We start from the raw sequence: 19,860 nt of genomic DNA on the forward strand, positions 1-19,860 counted from the left end.
AATTTGGTTTCCTTTAAGTTCATTTATTGGAACGTTATGCATAAATTTGATTTGAATCCATTTTATTTAAATCAACAAACTACATTTGGTGCCAGACACTATACCAGGTACTGGAGATGGAATGAATTTTAAATGGTGATTCCAGTCCTCAAGGAACTCCTTCTAGTAGGACAACAGGTAGATCCACAAATATCTGTAATCTAAATGAAAAAGTAAAGGTACTAAGCACACTGGGACTAAGGGAACTCTGGCCAGGGAGGATGCAATGGTATTCTGTTCCAGCCACCCCAGGAAGCAGCACTGCAACCATGGCAGAAGTCAGTGAAAAGGATGTGAAGGGAGACAGGCCAAGACTAATGGAGACTCATTAGTTCTATCTAGTGTGGGACCAGAGTACTTAGCTGGCTAGTTAAGGAAGTCAGAATTATATGGAGTTGGAAAAAGTTCTGAGAGTTTCTATGGCTCTGCACCTGGCCTCTTTAATCCTATGTTCAGCTCCAAAAGTAAGGCAGTTGCCATGAAATCAGAGATGGAAACCACACAAGCCAATAATAACAGTTACCAGTTTCTCAGCATCCACTGTATGCCAAGCCCTTTAATATAAAATGAGTATTATATTTAGACCTGTAGTTCCTAGCCCCCCGGAACCATTTCCCCTTCTTCCTTTTAGTAATAGACTCCCCCACTGAGCTTTAGTAGAGCACACACATGCCTTTCCCACTACAAACAGTATGTTCCAGGCTTCCTTGTAGCTTGATGTGTCTGTATGACTTGGTTTTCATCAGCAGAGCACGAGTATAGTTTATGCAACTTCCACATGGCTTTCCTAAAGGAGTGCCCTTCACTCCCTCTTTCCCGTTTTCCACTAGCTGGGATGCTGATATGGTATTAAAGCTCCCAGGGAGAGTAGGACACCCCCCTGGAGAAAAAACCTGAGTCCCCGGGGACAGCTCTGTAGAGCACAGCAGTCACCTCTTGCTACTGCTTTCCGCTGCTACCCCCTGTGAACCTGCCTTTAGCATCTTTCCTTTACTGTGGCCAAAGATCAAACACAAGAAAGAAAAACAATATTGTTAGAATTATGTCTTGGTTAGGAGAGCATAGACCACAGGTGGGGACATGTGAGAAATTCCAATGTAAACTGTACATGCTTTAGTGAATAGATTGTATTGAAAATTGTATTGGTTTGTTGGGAAGACTTGGTTGTTTCCATCCTGGCTTCCAGCTGAATTTCAAATGACTGAGGTTACCTATTAAATACTCCCCAGGTGAGAGAAAGGTCATTGTATCAAGCAAAGGCAGAATGATTCCACAAACAGCATTCCCTGTTATGTACGAGGTACCAAAGGTGGAAGTGCACACACGGACACACAGGCACACAATCTCAACCCTCGAGATGTTTGTCGACTGGTGGGAAGATGTGCAAATACAAAAACAGTGTTGAGAGGAAAGAATCAGTCAATATTCTTGGTGGCAAACAACTAGAAGTCTGACTCAAACTAGTTTATGAAAAAATAAAAGATCATTTATGGGCATATGTAAATGAAAAATCCAAGAATAAACCTGACTTAAGGCATTTAAACCCTACTGGATTAGAATTTTCATGGATGGGGCTTAGAAATCTGTATTTTGTCCCTATCCCATGCTCCAACCAGGTAATTTCATTTCTGTTTTGGAAAGCGCTGTTTTATGTAGATCATTAGAGCTGCAAAGTGGAGATTGGACTGGAAAGGGGAGGAAATGAAGGAGGAGATGATAATTCTGAGAGAGAGGAGGGAATCCTGCATCCAGGCATGGGCAGCTTTGATGTTCTGCTTTGTACTTAGGACAAGTCCAGAGCACACATTCTGAAGGCTGCTTGCACAGAGAGGTCATAGAGGACCATGCTACCTGTAATCAGCCTGAAAGTTCACAATTGTTATGAAAGTGCTGTCACTTCCCTTCACTCACCCAAGAACTGTTTATTCTAGTGCAACCTATTATGCATAGTGCAACTATGTACCAGGCACTGAGCTAGGCAGCGAGGACACAGGGCTTTACAGGCAAAGAGCCTTTCCTCATGAAGCTTTCATTCTAGGGTGAGACAGACAATAAGCAATTAGAAAAATGAGCCAATTATTAGCTGTGTTAAATTCTATGAAGGGAAAACCCTTTCATTATATAATCCCTAGTGAAGACCAACATTGGATGGTGTGGAAGAAAGCCCTTTGAGTTGAAAACTTAGTGAAGACCTGGGAGGATGGGCATTTCAAGTAGAGGCAATAGCATGTGTAAAGGCCCTGAGGTGAGAGGGAATCGGAATGGGTGGAAACACAGGAATGGGCAAGTGAAGCGCTAGAGTGAAAGTGGGTGGAGTGGGATCAGCTTGAAGAAGTTGGCAGGAGCCAGGCTATGGGATTGCCCTTAGGCATCAAAAAGAGTTTGGATTTTATTCCACATGTAATGAAACGTTTGCATTAAAAGGGATCTCCTGACTACTGTGTGGAAAAAGTATAAAATTAAATTCAGGACCAGATGGACCCCCAGGTCCCTGTCTGGATAAAACAAGCTATGGCAGGCTCCACGAGGTCCCCAGGAGCCCTCTTGCATAACTGTGGACCCTATATTCGATGTCCAATAGAACTTTTTGCAGAGATAAAAATACTCCATACCTGTGCTATTCAATCCCATTGCTACTATGTGCAGGTGAAATGGGGCTAGCATGATTGAGGACTTGGATTTTTAAATTTTATTTAAACTGATAGAGACATATGTAGCTCATGGCTTTTGTACTGGGCAACCCAGGGCAACACAGATCCCTGGGTGCTTGAGGATTTCCGCTTCGAATCCCGAAGCCAGGGCCTTCCTGAAATGGTGGGAGTGCAAGAGGGCATATTGATCGACAAACGTATAGCTGCTCTGTGTGCTCAGCTAGTCAAGATGCGGAGGCTCAGGGGACATTCTGAGCCCTGTCTTGTCACTGGGGATTACGCGAACGCGGCCCCGAGGCGCTGCACGCGCCTCCTCAGGGGAAGCCCGCACTGCGAACAAAGGTTTCGGCCGCTCTTTCCAGAGCGCCCAGCCTTGTCGCGCTCGCGGCCGCCGGCGCGGCCCGGCCGTCGGCGGGAGGCGAGCAAAGGACCGCAGCGCCCCGCCCGCCTGCCCCGCAGCGAGACCGCGGAGACCTCAGCTCCGGGAGCGGCCCAGGTGTGCTGCGAAGGCGGGACACCGCGCGGAGCCGGACGCTCGGGCGCCCCTCGCCGCGCTGTCGCCCCTTCCGGGCGCGGCCGGGGGCGGGGGTGGCGCGGGCAGTCCCCCGCACCGGATCTGCTTCCTGGGCTGGCTTTCGCTTCGCCGGGGGCCCAGCGGAGCCTGCGCACCGGCCGCTGCGCAGGTGGCGGCTGAGGAGGGGCGGGGGCTGGCGCCTTACCCCTTCGGGACCCCTGCGGTGGCCCGGAGGACGCGTCCCCGGCGCAGACTGGGTGCCCTGCGGCGCGCGGGGTCCCGGCTGCCCGGCAGGCGCCCTGACCTTGCCTTCTCCCCGGGGCCAGGTCTGCGCAAGGACCATGGGCGCCGCGCTGCGCACAGGCGCGCGGCCGGCTCTCCTGCGCCGCCAGGCCTGCGGCGCCGCCCGGTGCTGGACGCCCTGCGCGAGCGCCCGAGGCTGCCACTCCAAGCCCGGCCCGGCGCGCCCCGTGCCCCTGAAGAAGCGCGGGTACGATGTCACCAGGAACCCGCATCTCAACAAGGTAACGGTCCGGGAGGGAGGGCAGGAAGACCCAGGCGGCGATCCAGTGGCGGGCGGGGAGGGGCGCTCCGCCCCCGGGCCTGGGAAGCCGCCTCCCAGGCGCCCTTCCAGCCGGTTTCCCTTTTTGTCTCGCAGAGGCTTGGTGTAACTCGGTTTGGCTTTTTTCCCCCCACCTCCCTTCTACGTGGAAAAAGGTGACCAATAATGCAGGGAGCCTAATTCCTTTTGCAAGAGCCACATGGCCTGGGTTAAGGTCCTTGTGACAGTGCGACCTGGGGTCGAGTTCTCCCCTTCATGCTTACTAATTCCGTTTATCTTGGGCAGTTTGTTTAACTGTCAGTCCAGGTTTCCTTATCTTTGAAAGACAGTTGTCTCAGGAGTATTGTGAGATTTCAAGAGAAAATCGAGGTGGAGTTCTTCACACAGTAACTGATACCTAATGAGAACAAATGTCAGCTGTGTTATAGTTACTATTTTGAGAAAAAGATCAATTTGAGAGGTGAGGAGACAAGAAAGTCTAGAATGGCAGAACTTTTAGACCTCGAAGGTCCTAATTCAAAATTTTCCTTCTACAGATGAGAAGCAGGACAAAGGGAACTTGCCCAAGGTCACCAGCTGGTTAGCTCTGGCTCTACCCCTGGAGTCCAGATCTGGATCTCCCAGTGTTTGGGTCAAGTTCAGCCCTTAGCTAAGGGAGGTGCCTAAGAGCACAAACATTTGTTTCTGGAAGTAGAGTCTAGTATTGTTGGTGTTAAAACCAGAAAGCAAGAGACCTGTGTTTGAGGCCTGCCTCCTAAAACCTCTTCAGATTAATTTGGGCATCTTAACTTAATTTCTGAGGTTCAACTTTCTCCTGTCTAAAATGAGTATTATCACAGGCCCACCATTGCCACCTGATTCAGTTATTGTGACAATCAAATGAATAGCTGAGTTTGAAATATTTTAAATTATAGAAAGTGCTTGATGAGTAATCACTACAAAATAAAATTTTTAATAATTTGTTTGACTCAGGGTTGTGAAATTCAAGTAAGGAAATATGTGTGGAGAAGGTTTTCTTGAGAGGTGCTAAGTGTTATGATTGTTTCCTGCAGAATATAAGAAGCTAAGAAAAAACTTTCCGTCTCCACCTATTACATTATTCTCCTGCCTCCCCCAAAGAGGCCCTAAATCTTTTGTATATTACTATTTTGGGATATTAAAGTGTCTCATGAATTTGAGATACGTTGGTAGCAAGTTAGAAAACTCAGCTCAAACTGGCTTAAGCAATCAAAAGCATTCTTTAAATGTCTGGAGGAAGGGTTACAGGCAAGTCCAGATGGCATCGCTGAGGATGCCGCTCCCTGGCTCTCTGCTCCACTTCTGCCATCTCAGCTTTATGCTCAAGCTCCATCCAGGAGAGTTTTCCGCCTCGATGCTGCCATAGTCCCCCCTCTCCTTTTTTCTCATACCACACCATCCAGGCATAGAAAGATGCTTTCTTCTGGTAGCTCCTGTAGAAGAAGAAGGATATTTTCTCTGAAGCCCCAGAAAGAATCCTCCTGTCTCATGGCCTCTGGTTGTATTCCCTTCCCATTCCTAAACTAATCACCACCGCTGAAGCCCGTCAGGGCTCACCCCTGGAGTTAAAGGTAGAGTTCAAGGTAGGGCCACCCATGCCACCTGGTTTCAAATAGAGGGGATGTAGTTCCCCCACAGTACATCAGTGTATTATCATCAGAGGGATGGGGAATGGATGCTAAAAAGCAAAACAGAAAATTCCCACTACCTACTCCCATCGTTTTGACAATAATTGTCTTAGAAGTACTGGTATATTACCAATCAGCATTTATTGCTTTGTAAATAACTTAAAAAAGAAAGGGAAGGCTTGGCTGTCTCATCTTAGCCTGAGGTTTATGGCTCCCTAAAAGCAATCTTGCCCCTGTTCCTTGTCCTTGATGTAAATTTTTTCCTCCTGAATAACATAAATGGGATGGTGTCCATAAATCTAGGGACCTGACCTTATCGTGACAATAAAGATGTTTTGTATATTTCTGAAGTCAGTTGATGCTGGGCTGGGGTGAGGGAGTATCTGGGGTGATGTTGAGAGAGCCTGTTGGCATCCTCCCGTTACCCTTAGAGCAGCACTGCCTGGGAACTGCCACAGTTGCCCTTCACTTCCACCTGGAGGGCCACCCCCTGCCTCTCCAGCTGGCCCGCCAGTGCTCTGAAGAGTCCAGGGAAGGCTTGAAGTTGGCACTTCCCATTTAGCCAGATGGGGAGACTTGCTGAGTTAAACAGAACAACTGAGGTGATCGCTTGAGAACATGAGAGCAGGGCAGCTTTGAAAGGGAGCTGTGCTTACTGGGTAGGTCCCCGCATGGTTTTCTCTGCCAGACTGTGAGTCCCTCCAGGGCAACGACTGTAGTCATGCATTTCTGGCTGGCACAGGGTAGTTCCTGAAGGGTCTAGCACGGGCATGAATATGAAAATTAACATTACATTCTTGGAATGTGTTCACTAGATTTGCATCTGACTTTTGGCAGATTAGGAGCTGCATTTAAGTCAAAGCTTGAGGGTAGAGGGTCTTTGGGAGGTGGAATTCTCTGAGAGAAGAGCTATTTAAGAAGTCAAGCATCATTGCTGTTGTGCAACCACTGGGTCCAGTCCCAGCTCTGTCATAACCTTGCTGTGTGATCTGTGATGCATCTCATAAGCTCCTCTGCCCATGTCACATAGCTGCCCTGAGTATCATGGGAAAGCCCTGTGAAAATCATTAAAAAAATTGTCAGGCTTTCAGTATTAGATGATCATATTGACAATTCCCAGAATGGGGTTTGAAAAGGCCGTTGGAGATGATCTAGTTTGGAACTGTTTGGACTGTGGGTCACAAACGGGGGGACATGAAATTAGCTTAATGAGTCTACCCATCATTGTTATTTTCAAGAAATGGGTCAGAATAGAATTTTTAAAAACAAAAAATTCACTAAACTTAATAAAGAGACGTACTGTACCAAGTCACCAGGTGAAATGCTGATTTTCACATTATGGATTATAATTTAAAAAAATGTTTTGGAAGTCATCGTTCCCATCCAGCATCTCATTTTCAGATGAAGAGACAGGCTGAGAGGGTCAGGCAACCCCAGAGAGGTCACCATGGGCTGTGGGCAGAAGCAGCCTGCCTCCTCCTTTTCAATCTGCTGAACAGTGATGACAATTCTCATTCACATCTGCTCTGCCTCTTTAGGAATATTTCTGATGATGACGGAATTGCAATTAGATGATTCCAATTCCATATAGGACTCTAGATTTTCTGAGTGATGCAAATTCATCAGTACATCATTTCTATTTTCCTTGTGGCTTTCTTCTAAAATTTACATAAGGACCTCTACTGTTGTCCATGTAGATTGTGGCACAAGATATCAGCCATATTTTACTGACAGTTAAACAGGCAGCTGTCAACCTCATTTTATGGGGGTATCTTCATAGGCAAGTATCATCCCCATTCTATTCATATGGCAGGTGGACAATCAAAGCACTTGGGACCTCAGTTTACTTATAGCCTCTTTGGGGGAAGTTCTGTCCTATTCCCCACTCCCCAAACTCGATTTGGGTGCCCTCCTGTTTGTCTTATCACTCTGTTTCTTTGCTTTCGCCACTGAGCACCCTGTTATAATAGCTGGCTGGTTTGTCTTTCACACCAGACCCTAAGCACCTTGAGGACAGCAACTCTGTCTTGTCACACAGTATTCCCTATGTCTGACTTGAAATATGCTCAGTAAATATTGGCTCTTTAAATCATCTCAGTTGAGTCATGTAACCCTGAAGAAGTGCAGGATGCTTTATTGATTTCAGTGTCATTAGTTCTCATTATATTTTTTGTAAAAAATGTAAAACATTTAAATTATAATTAATTGACACTCTCCAAAATTAAAAGTATCAAACACAGAGCATACTTGAGAAATAGGGGTGTATAAGAAACTAAATCTTTTTTTTTAAAATTATTGTTGACATACAGTCTTATGTTGGTTTCAAACATTACTTCTCATTATTCACGTAGTTAGCCTAAAGCTCCTGTTGCTAGAGAAATTCCTACCGATGGCCTGTTTGGCAGAAGTACACCTACTTAACCCTAATCTTCTCATACCTCAGGTCACATCACTAAAGATGTGTATTATTTCCCAGAGTGCATCAGTCTTTTCCTTTGACCCACATGCCAACAATGATTTTTGCCAAAAACCTCTACTGACTCTTCATCTGCTTTTTCTGCAGGTTTTTGATCTCTTGATAGTCAGGGAGTGAGTGAATGTGAAGAGTTGTAGTTAAATTACTGTGCTGTGGACCCGTGCATGCCATGCAGTGGGGCCCTCAGGAACTGTGAGGCCTTGTAGGTGACCGCCTTTCTGTGGGGACCTGATGCACATCGATGAGTGAACACGTAAAGCCTGGTGGCCGGCACTGCAGCCCTGGCTGCTCAGCCCTGCACACCTGAGGCTGCCCAGGTTTCAGCTCAATCCCGTCCGCCTTCAGTGGTGCCTTACTGGACTCCCACACAGCTAGGATTTGCCTTTGATTAAAGAGTCGTTTTGTTCGGTGCCAGCTTAGAACTTGATCTTGGCTCCTTGGTGGGGGATGGGATGGGGTCTGTCATCACCCGCTTGGCTTATCGATCAGTCAGATGATGGGTGGGTTGTACAGAGAGTTCGGACTTTGTTGGTGATGCTCTTTTCTTCCCCAAGGGCAGAAATGTCTTCCGAGACCCGTGCTTCAGATGAGATGTTGAATCGGGCCTCCTTGCTTGACAGAGAAGCAATGGATTATTAAGTAAACATAAGCAGCAGTTTATTCTAGAGTTGAGCCTCTTGTGAAATGACTCAGGGTGTTGAAGCTCAAATACTGTTCAGGTATTTTAAAAATAAACAAACAGAGGCAGGTTGGAATTGAATCCTTTCCTGCTGAGTGCTGTCCTGTCTTCGTGGGATTGATAGTATTTGTGAGGGCTTTGTGTTTGGAGCAACTAAAAGAACTTGCATAGGTTAAAGGTGAGGCAACTGTAGCCAAGCAAAATCCAAATACAGAGGATTCAACAAGAGAGAGAATACTTCTCTCTTACGAACAAGTTCGAGTAGGCAACTGCAAGTTGACATGTGGCTTGATAGTGTTGCTCTGCCATCCTCAGTGTGCCTCCTACATGTCATGGTCCAAGGTGGCTGCTCTAGCTTCTGCCATCGATTCCACAAAGAAGCCAGTGGGAAAGAGAAATTCCTTTTAAGGGCACAATTTGGACCTTGCAACTCTCACTTCCACTCACATCCAGTTGAGCTGACCAGAACCTGGTCACATGCCTCACCTAGCTGCAAGAGAACCAGGGAAATATCATCTTCAGCCAGGAACCCATATAGTCAGCAAAAATTCTACACCATTAAGGGAAGAGAGAATGGATATTGGGAAAACTGCCCCAAAATGCTTAACTGAAACTTTAATTTTTTACTGTCTGTTGTACCCCAACCTTTAAAATATATCCAGTTTCTCTACATCCCCACTACTACCAGCCTTTTTCACTCCATCTTCTTATGTTTAGATTATGCAGGAGCCATCTCAATGCTCTTCAACTTCCAGTCTTGTTCCTTGCAGTCCAGTCTTCTGTATCTGTTAACCACACCTTGAGAGGCTAAAACCTTCCACACATCCTTAACCACTCTTTATTTCAGACCCCATATCCAACCCACCAGATAATCCTGTGGCTCTGTCCTCAGACTAGACCTAGAGCCCATCTGCTGCTCACCCTGAGTCCCACCCTGACCTAGGCCCCCGGCATTTCTCTGCTGGATGACTGCAGCAGCCTCCCAGCTGGTTCCTTGCTTCCACTGTGCTCCTCTTATTTATTCTCCACACTACAGCCAGTGGGACCCTCTTACAGCTATGCTTGATCATGCCACTCTTCTGCTCAAAAGCCTGCAAAGTCAAAGTCCTTACAATGCCCTGCATGGTTTGACCTCCTCTGGCCGCATCCTTTGCTGCTCCTCAGCCTCACGTGCTGCCCGAACCATGCTGGTGCCTCTCACTCTTCCTCAAGCACTCTAGGCATGCTCCTGCCTGGGGTCTTTGCGCTGGCTGTTTGCTCTTCCCAGACACACATCCCCTAACTAGCCACACGGCTAACTCCCTCACCTTCCTAAGGCTTCTCATTTTTACAGTGAGACCTACTCTGACCACCCCATGTGAAGCAGTAAACAGTCCTTTCAGCCTTCTTGGTTTCCCTTAACATGGCCTTCCTTCCCCTGTATAAATTGATACTTCTTAACATTCTATTTAATTTCCTTATTTATTATGTCTCCTGTTTATTATTTGTATATCTCCACTTTAACGTAAGCTCCAGTCTTAGGCAGGGATTTTTGTCTTATTGATTCATTGTTGTATTCAAGGTACTTGAAGAGTGCCTGACCCATAGTTGGCACTCAGTAAACAGTGATCGGATGAGTGCGTCATTCGGAGAGCCTTCTGCAGAGGCTCCTTCCTCTCATCCTGTCCCTTCACCCTCCCCTTTTCTCCCCCTCACGCCTCCCCTTCCCCAGCGTCCCCCTGTGTGGTGTTGATATGCCCAGGATCAGCTCTGTCTGGAGTGTAGATAAATCTCACATCAGCCCTTTGTGTCCCTGGAGACTCGCTTTAGAGTAAGACTGAATGAACACAGAGATGTTCACTCCATTATTTCCAGTTGTACCAGCATTAAACCAAGCTTGGGGAAGAAAGAGGCCCCACTGAAAAGATGCAGCTGGTGGCTCGGAACCAGAGATGGATGGGGACATTCCTGAGGCCCATGGTAAAAAACAAAGTGGGGTGTCTAGGGAGTAGATCAGAGGTAGGAGACCCAGCTTCTGTCTCCAGCTTCCTAGAACTCCTACCCTCTACTTTGATCCTTGGAACCCCCATCCCTGCTCTGACCCCTGTGAGTCCCATGACCTGCAGCACTCCTACTGAAGACAGAAACCATGTTATGGATGGTGTGTTTTTTGGGTGTCCCCCCACCCAATTCATATCTTGGAGCCTTAGCTTCCCAATCATATCACAGCCAATATAATGATATTTGGAGGTGGGAGCTTTTGGGAGGTAATTTGATCCTGAGAGTATAGCCCTCAGGATGGGACTAGTGCCTTTGTAAGAGTGGTAGGATAGAAGCCCCTCTCTTCCACTGCTACATGAGAATACAGTGAGAAAATGGCCATCGGCAAGCAGAAACCAAGTTAGCCAGCACCTTGATCTTGAACTTCCAGCCTCCAGAACTATAAGAAATAAATTTCTGTTGTTTAGACCACCCAGTCTGTGATATTTTGTTATAGCAGCCCGAGTGAACCAGACATACCAGGAACTGCGTCATCTTCCAGGGGTCAGAAAATCGAGGAGGGTGCAGGATGGGGTGCCAGAAGCACAGGAGAGAGGTTCGCTGAAACCCAAAGTTGGTGCTCAGAAAGTGTTTTCTCATAAACATGTTGTTATGAATAGTTGAATGATTCTCCAAAGAAAGTATATTATGTGTTAGATTAGCATTTGTGTGATCATTATGAAGAGTTAAGAAACACTGGATCATGTTTATGAATGCTCAATTCAAAATGCAAAATGCTAAGTAGAGTCTGTATCCATGAGTGTTACTGTAAAAAGATGTAACTCTATAAAAAAGGCTTGGAAGTAAATGTGTGAAAATGGTTTGTTAGGCTGGCAGAATTATGATAGATTTATTTCTTCTTTACATAGCTTTCTTTACATTTCTATTGTCTATTTTCAATTTTAGGTTACGGTTCTGTTGGGAATTGAGTTTCTATAAATAACATTCAGACCAACTTTTGGAAGTCAATCCATCTGTAACAAGAGGTAGATATCTCTCTAAAATAGTCTTATTTCAAGGTTTGCCTGCATATAATTAGTTATCTTTTAGAGGCAATATGTTTAGATTCATGTAATAAAATGTTAGCATAGGAACCTGCTATCTTTTCAAAAAACAGCTGTAAACAGCAGTATCTAGATTATGTAAGCAGTGGTGCAGGAGAGCAACTCCCGTGTAGAAATAAGTGTTGTCTGGCTCAGACTTGGGCCAACTGGCATCCTAGCCAAGCTAAGTCTGGGCTCTGTATATGGAGTTTCTGTGGACATTTTCAGGCTCATTTCCAATCTTCCTGTTTCTAGTTTCTCTTGGTTCTCTTGGGCCTTTGTAGGTGCTGGGGTTTATGGCTTTATTTTACTTTGCATTTTTGTCATTTCTACCAAAGATTTTTTTTTATCATCTGTCCTCTTCTTTCCAAATACCAGTCTTGTAGTGAAAGGGAGAAAAAAGGCCTTTTGATTCATGTGCCCATTGCAAAGGGATCACTAACATGCAGCCCTGTTGTTTGCAAAAACATGGGTTACAGTCACTTCCAAATATTCACTTTGATGTGTGGAAGGTACAGTGGGAAATCCTTTGGGGTAGTGTCCGACTGTCTCTGATGCAGAACACAAAAGACGTTCTATGATTGTGTGATGAAAATCTGAGCGATAGCTTATGACTGGGGGTGCTGAGGTCAGCGGTTAAAAGCATGTATTCATTCCATACCCAAGTGGTTGCCTGGCAGCCCAGTTAAAACACAGCTCCAACCAAAGGGACACAGAAAAGAGCAAAATATACCCAGTCATTTGAGGAGAAGGATTTTTGATGGCAAGTTCATCAGCTTTGAGGAACTTGAATAAGAGAAACAAAGCTGTATTTGCTTTTAAAAGTGATAATTGAAAGCGAGAGGGACTATAGGGGATATAGTTGAATGAAAGAAATTTGAGAATATTATTTTTTCAAGAGCATTTTGTCTGGATTCTATACTTTTGTCTAGTGGTAGATCTCCATGAAGCCCATGGCATAATTGGTCCTGAAACATACTCCCCTGTGATGTGAAACTGTGGTGAAGGCAGTCTATTTGTTCCTTTCATTTGCTCTGCTCTTTCAGACAGCAGAAGGAGGGAGACAAAATCCACATGAGTTGGCATCCCCTCTGCATAAACGGGAGCTGGGTCTCCCCTCCCAGCAGACAGTGTCCATTCCCTCTTTCTCTGGTTTCTGAAGGCCGTGTGGAGGATTCCAACCTAGATTCCTATTATACTGAATTTCCTTCAGTAGCTGAATACCTTACAAAGGGAATTCAAGTAGTAATTATAAGAGCTAGCATTTTTTTAGGTCTTAACAATGTACCAAGAATTGTTCTAGGCAGTTCCTATACATTAACTCATTGAATACAATACCACAACCTTTTAAAGTAGACTGTTACATTTCAGATGGGAAACTGAGGCACAAAGAGGTTAGTAAGGTTAGTGAACTTGCCCAAAGTCACATAGGTCACAGTGACAGAGCTGGGTCTGGAACCCAGGCCACCTGGCTTCCATGCTGGACTGCTGCTCCATGGTGCACAAGCCCTCTCGCTTGAGACTAGTGCGTGGAGGCTGAGGCCCAGGGCCATTCCCTGTGGTGGGCCTCTGACGGACTATTCTCCCTCACTGACTTACTTAGAATCAGGATCTGGAAGTTGGGGGGACTTTAACAATTCCTGGATGCCTCCTCTTCACCCTTTCAATATAGGCAATTCTTTCATGACTCATTGGTTTGTCAAATTTATTCAACAAACAGACATTTGAGGAGTACCTGTTACATTTTAGGCAATAGAAACCCAGTAGGTAAATACAACACTTCTTTTGCCTTCGAGAACCTTACAGTGTAGGAAGGGTGGAGGTAGGGACCAGTTAGTAAGCAGCACTTTCAATTCAGTAAGTAGGTTGGTGTAACATGAGGACCATGGGTACAGTCGCTACAGGAGCACAGAGAGGGCTGCGGAAACCCTCCCAGTGGCACTGTTGTCTGAGCTGATATGGATGGAGAACAAGGAATTGGCAATGAGGTGATGGAGGAGAAGCTGTCTGGGTCAAACCCTGCGGGAGAATGGCATTCTGCCTGAGAACAGCCACCTTTTGTGGTTGAATGTATGGAAGTTGAGCACTAGACCTGTACTTTATAAGGGGCCTCATTCTCAGAGAACTAAGTACTAATATGATAGCGCTACTGTCTCCAGTACTCCAGCATGCTTTTTGATTGTGTTCTTTTGCTTGCTTTTGGGTTGCACAACTCCAGGGGGTGTCATTCACCTTGGGTTCCCCTATCAGAATCTTCAGCAAACTTCAGGGCTTAGCTCTTCAGGAGCATGGGACATCCCATCTGTTCTGTCTTCTAGAATGATGGTGACAATATAAATTATATTTACATCTCTCCATGGGGCTTGGGGAATTTTGAAAGCCAAGGGAAGTCTCTTATCCTGGTCATACAAATTTCAGGAACCCATTTCTTTAAGAAAGTTTTCTGCTCTGATGCTGGTCCAGGTTCACTTGATCTAAGGACCAGCACCTTTGGGGTGAGATTATTTATTTTCCTCCTTGAGGCTGCTTTAAAAGGATTTAAACCTGCTGTGACTGACAGAAGGTTAAAGGATTTTGGAGGTGGAAGGAATGCAGTCAGCTGGAAACAATTGTGTGCACCTCCCAGGGGCACAGCCTGCAACCAGGTGCTAGAAAATAGGACACACTGGCTACGATCTAGGAACTGGAGTCAGAAAAGCCCAAGCTTCCAATTCCAGCTCTGCCATTTGCTAGATGTGGGAAGATCCCACGTTCTCTAGGTCTCAGTTTCCTCATCTGTGAATGGTGAAGATGATAAAATACACCTGCTTCACAGGGTGCTATAAAGATTATATGACCGAATGTGCATCAAGCACATTGTAAGTGTTCAGTTAACTCTAAGTTAATCCACGTCTCTAAAGCTTCTGTTCCTTCCCCAAACAAGGCATTCCACTGTGTGTGCGAAGCTCTGTGTGGGCTGCAGAACAAGTTGGATGTGGTAGGGTTTAGACCCAGTCCTTGACCTCTTAGAGCCTTCAGTGCGAAAGGAGAGAGGAAGACCGAGGGACCCAAACTCATTCTCCGTGGGTGTGGGTACATCCGATTTTGGCAGCGCCCTGATCAGGGCAGTGAGTCAGGGAAGAGCCAGGGTAGGTGGAGACCTCATGATCATTTCTGTGCATTTGATGGAGCTTAAGCTGGATGATCTGGACATTTGTCTGAAAGTTAAATAAAACTTCTTGTAGCAGCAGAAAACTCAAGTGCCTTTTAAAGAACTGGTACTTCTGGAAGCTGAGGCTGGCATGGAAGGGAGTGGCTGCCCTCATACCCTGTAGGACTCTCAAGATTTGGGCCCAACATTTTGGTACATTCTAACCAGCATTTCCAAAACTAACTCTGAAAAAAAAATCCAAATTTATGACAGATCCATGGATCTGTCAGTCAATCAATCATCTATCTACCTACCTATCTGTATATCTATCTAAACATCATCTCCATATCTGTCTATCATTATAACACTCTCTGTTTCATGAGTTACAGCAAGACAGCAAGATGAGAGAGTGTTGGCTATGGTAGGTTAGCATAAAAGTTAAAAGTATTGCTCCAAATCTAGCTAAATAGGGTGCAGCCCACTTCACCCAGTGGCAGCCAGACTGGGCAGAGTTTAAGATAGTCCTACAGTCTCCATACAGTCTTCTGTGGGTAATTAATAAATACTTGCATAGACATATTTTAAATGAGCATCTCTCCTCTGTTAGAACTCAAGATGAGCGTTCCCCAAAAGACTATTAAGAGTCATCGTGTCCAGTCCTCTGTCTTTGAGCAGATAATATCCTAACATGTTACCACCATTTTATAGATAAGGTTTCAGAGCCCCAGAGGGGTTTGGATATCCTGCCCAGTAAGTGAGTTAGGGAGGGTGACTCTGACCCTTCTTGGGTGGTACCCCGCCTTTAGACCTGCTGCCCTTGCAAGGTAGCATTCTGCCTGCCCCCCTAAAACGGTGCCCGAGGCAGCCTCCGTCCACTTAACCAGAGTGCATTTGAGACTCTCCATTGAAAGGAGGGGCTTTCACATTGAACCCTGTCGCATGTTGCAAACCTAAACATCTGCTGACGCAGCTCGTGCTGTTGCTCCTTGGGTGTCCATCTTTGGTGAATGGATGTGCTTCTGACTCTCACCTTGTTTTTCTCTGCAGTAATGTAATCTTGAAGGCAGTCCACTAACCATCTGACAGAAAGTCCAGCCCATGTGTCATCCTCTCCCTTCTTATCTCTTTTATTTTGGTCTCTTCTAGCCTGTAATTATTTGTTTTGGCTGCTGAAATTACATTGGGTCACAGGACAGTGAGTATCAATGCATTAGCCGCCTGACAAAGCAGCTGCAGAGATAGATGGTGTGGAGAAAAACCTATTAACAGCCATTTTTAGAAACAGGCTTTGAAATCTGCCTGTCAGAGCTGAAAGGTTTCCCCTGTCCTCACACTCTGAGAGCTGGCAGCAAGCGCTTCTCCTCATATCTGAGGAGCCCCAGAAGCTGTCCAGCTATGCCTATGGGAGATGAGGGTGTGAGGGGCAGCCAGCCAGGTGGTGCTGGGAGGGAGGTGGGCCTGCCAAGCAGAGGGCCCTCCTGCTTCCAGTAACCAGCCTCAGTGGCAGGGCTGGAGGGCCTTGAGCAGCCTCAGCTGTTCTTTTGTGGACCGAGCTGTGCAGTGTTCTGACCACTGGATACAGAGTCAGTTGCCTTCTCTGGGAGTCATAACCGCTGGAATAATATTAGAAATAATGATAGTAAACACTTTTATACTGCCTACCATGCCAGGTCCTCTTATAGGTGATTTACATATATTATTTCCAAGCAGAGAAAAAATTGTGAGGGTAGCAGACTGCCTGTAGGTCTCTAGTAAGAAAGACATAACCAAGTAAGCCGGCTTACACAGGTGGTCATTAGTGGTAGAGAAGAAATGCACAGGTACCGTATGAGAGAATAGCAGAGGGTCCACTTCGATGGAAAGGGAAGACCTCTTAAGGAGGTGATGTTTGAGAAGATACTCAGAGGAAGAGGAGGCAGCCAGAGGAGGAGCCGGGGTCAGAGCGTGTGGGGCAGAGGGACCAGCCCATAGAGAGTCTGGAGGCAGCAAGTAGCTTGGTGAACTGACCACAGGCAGCTCAACAGGAGTGTGATGAGCAACGGGGAGATTGCCTACAGTCAGGGTGGGGAGAGCTCGGGCCTGAGTGTGCAGGCCTTGGAGTCCATGTGCTGGGTTTCAACCTCCGTAAAACAGGGCACGATTAAATGCTTTCCTAAGCAGGGGAGTGGCTTGATCTGAATCACATTAATAAAAGATCTCTCCGTGGAGAACGGACTGGAGGGGGGGGCAGGAGTGGAAGTGGGAAGACCAGTTGGAGGCTACTTACAGCGGTGGGAGCAGGAGGAGATGGGGCCGGGATGTGGGAGGTGGCAGGGCAGGGGCAGGACGCGGTTGGACTGGGAGTAGAGACTGCAGGTGGAACGGGCGGGACTGGTCCCTGTGTCTGTCTCCTTCACATGCACCAGGACTCGGTCCGGCTGCCTTTTCCCTGCTGCGCTGCTCATCCTTCATGCAGTTACCACTGTTTATTACAATTACTTCCTACCCTTCCTCAGCAAGCCTCATAATAATAAGGAAATAGTGCTTGTGTTTTATCTTTGGAGCTTATGAAGTGCTTCCTGCTTGGTCATCTCTTGTGATCCCCACAAAGAACTGGCAAGTCAGGTGTTATTACCTGTGTGTTACTGGGGGACGCCGGGGCCCGGAGAGCCTAGCAGAGTTGCCCAAGATCTCCTGACAGTAAGGAGCAGCAACGAACCTCAGTCCAGGTTCTCTGAGACCATTCACTGGTTTGTTAAACAAAATCTGTTGAGCACCCACTGTGCTGGGTTCAGAAATAAAAGAGATCAGTCAGCTATGGTCCTTGATCTCAGGAATTTAAGAGTTCAGAGGAAGAGATGGACTTGCAAACTCATAAATATAATGCAGCATACAAGGCTTTATATCATATTAAAGGTATGTTTTTATTAATATTAAAGTAATTTTTACCTTGGATGGGAAAAAAGGGTGATGTTTTTCAAAGTACGTGACCCTTGAGCCTTTTATTAAATTATGTAAATAATATGTTGCATAAAGTAAAAAGGGAAATCTGCTCTGACCTCTCTCCTGCAGTAACTACCTTTTTTTTTGATGTGTCACTGCTGAGATGTGAAAGATACATAGGGCTTCCCTGAGCGGACAGTCGGGGAAAGCTGCTCCAAGCAATACAGCAAAAGTGCGTGGTCTGTGAGGAGTGGTGGTGATCCTGAAGGAGACGTTGGACGTTGTGTGGAGTGATGGGGCTGGAGGGCAAGGCAGGGCGCAGACATGGGTGCAGGTCTGGGGCTGCTCTTTGCCTGAGTGAAGTTCGACCTGCATCCTGAAGGGGATGGGGACACTGGAAAGTGATACTATGGGATCTGAGCTGTAAACAGGTCACTCTGGCCCCAGGGAGAGGCAAGAGCAGAGTCAGGGAGACGAGGTAAGAGGGAATTCACTCCCATAAAGGAGGTGAGGAGGACCTGGTATAACTGATGGTGAGGCGGACACAGATGCAAGAGGTGAGGAGGAAGCAGAAGACTAGAAGTCTTGACACCGACGGTCAATATTCTGCAAACCCAATGGCCACCCTCTAGTTATCAATCCCAGTTTGCACGGCTCAAGCAGGGTATCACATTCCTTTGTCTTTGCCTAGAATTAAACAAAGTAAAACTATTAATACTGGTCATCTCATACCAGTATCAGGAATTCTTCATGGCAGTTTAGCTGTATCTGGAACATTGGAAAAATAATTATTATGAATGAAAGATTTTTCAAAACATGAGATTCCTGAAGGAGTGCTTTGGGATTGGTGAAAATGTGAGGAATTTCTGACTTGAGCTCTCTTCAAGTGTTTTATCGTGAATATTGGTGTCATTACCTTTATCTGACTACCCATCCTTGTTCTGGTTATAATTTTATCTCCTAAAGTGGAGAGAAGGTGGTGACTTGCTAAGTACATGGCATTTTTATTTTTATTTTTATTTTATTTTTTTTTTATTGAAGGGTAGTTGACAACAGTATTGCATTACATTAGTTTCAGGTGTACAACACAGTGATTCAACATTTATATACATGATAATTCTAGGTACCAGGTATCACCATACCAAGTTGTTACAATATTTTGACTATATTCCTTATGCTATACATTACCTCCCGGTTACTTATTTATTTTACAATTGGAAGTGTGTTTATATATATATATATATATTTTGTGAGGGCATCTCTCCTATTTATTGATCAAATAGTTGTTAACCACAATAAATTTCTGTATAGGGGGGTCAATACTCAATGCACAATCATTAATCCACCCCAAGCCTAATTTTCGTCAGTCTCCAATCTTCTGATGCATAACGAACAAATTCTTACATGGAGAACAAATTCTTACATAGTGAATAAGTTACATGGTGAACAGTGCAAGGGCAGTCATCACAGAAGCTTTCGGTTTTGTTCATGCATTATGAACTATACACAGTCAGTTCAAATATGAATATTCATTTGATTTTTAAACTTGATTTATATGTGGATCATGGCATTTTTATTATTACAGGGGTATCACTAGCCTCCAACCTCCTGTACCATAACTGGCATCACAAAGACATGGGTGAGACTATTTTGTCCCCTGTAGGAGCTCAAATGACTTCCTGCTTCTGTGTTTTCTCTCAGTACCATGGAAAAACAATAATTCCTTATTGAAAATGTGAAGAATGTTCATAGTTTGAAAAGTATATTTTTTAGATGAGAATTTCCTTCGTTTTCTCTCTTTTTTTCTTTCCTTCCTTAATTTTTTTTGAGAAGGCTTAAGTGGAATAGAAACATGGATTTGAAGTTTGTGCAATATGACCCTTTCACAAATTGGACCCTTCCTGGGCAGAGCATTGTCACTTTCTCCATTGGATTGAATTTTAGCTTGTCTTTCTCTTTGCTGGGTCCTGGTCTGTCTTTATGATTCCTAGAGGAGGAAAATAAAAAATCGGCAGATAGCTGGAATAATTTTCTTGGCTAATTTGACCCAATACCAGCCGCTTGTCTAGGTTAGAAGTGATTTAAAGATTTTTGAAAAGAGGTGAGGTTTTAATAGAGGCAGCAACAAGAACACCATAGTAAACCAAGTCTTGCTTTGCATACATTTGTTCATGTGTCA

The 19,860-nt window shown here is 45.5% G+C and overlaps 1 protein-coding gene across 3 annotated transcripts in view; it reads left to right on the forward strand.

Moving 5' to 3' along the window:
- Positions 1 to 2,802: 2,802 nt before the first annotated feature.
- Positions 2,803 to 19,860, forward strand: part of ME3 (malic enzyme 3) — a 171,566-nt gene continuing 154,508 nt past the window's right edge. Inside the window, exons 1-2 of one of the 3 annotated variants that reach the window (XM_036906976.2) lie at positions 2,803 to 3,186; positions 3,531 to 3,728. In XM_036906976.2, coding sequence (XP_036762871.2) covers positions 2,851 to 3,186; positions 3,531 to 3,728 — 534 coding nt within the window. In that variant the 5' untranslated portion in view covers positions 2,803 to 2,850. Of the gene's footprint in view, positions 3,187 to 3,265; positions 3,374 to 3,530; positions 3,729 to 19,860 lie in introns of those variants that run through there. The other 2 variants (XM_036906978.2, XM_057507156.1) reach the window with 2 other exon arrangements.

Source organism: Manis pentadactyla, chromosome 9 (assembly GCF_030020395.1).
Source record: "Manis pentadactyla isolate mManPen7 chromosome 9, mManPen7.hap1, whole genome shotgun sequence".
NCBI lineage: Eukaryota > Metazoa > Chordata > Mammalia > Pholidota > Manidae > Manis > Manis pentadactyla.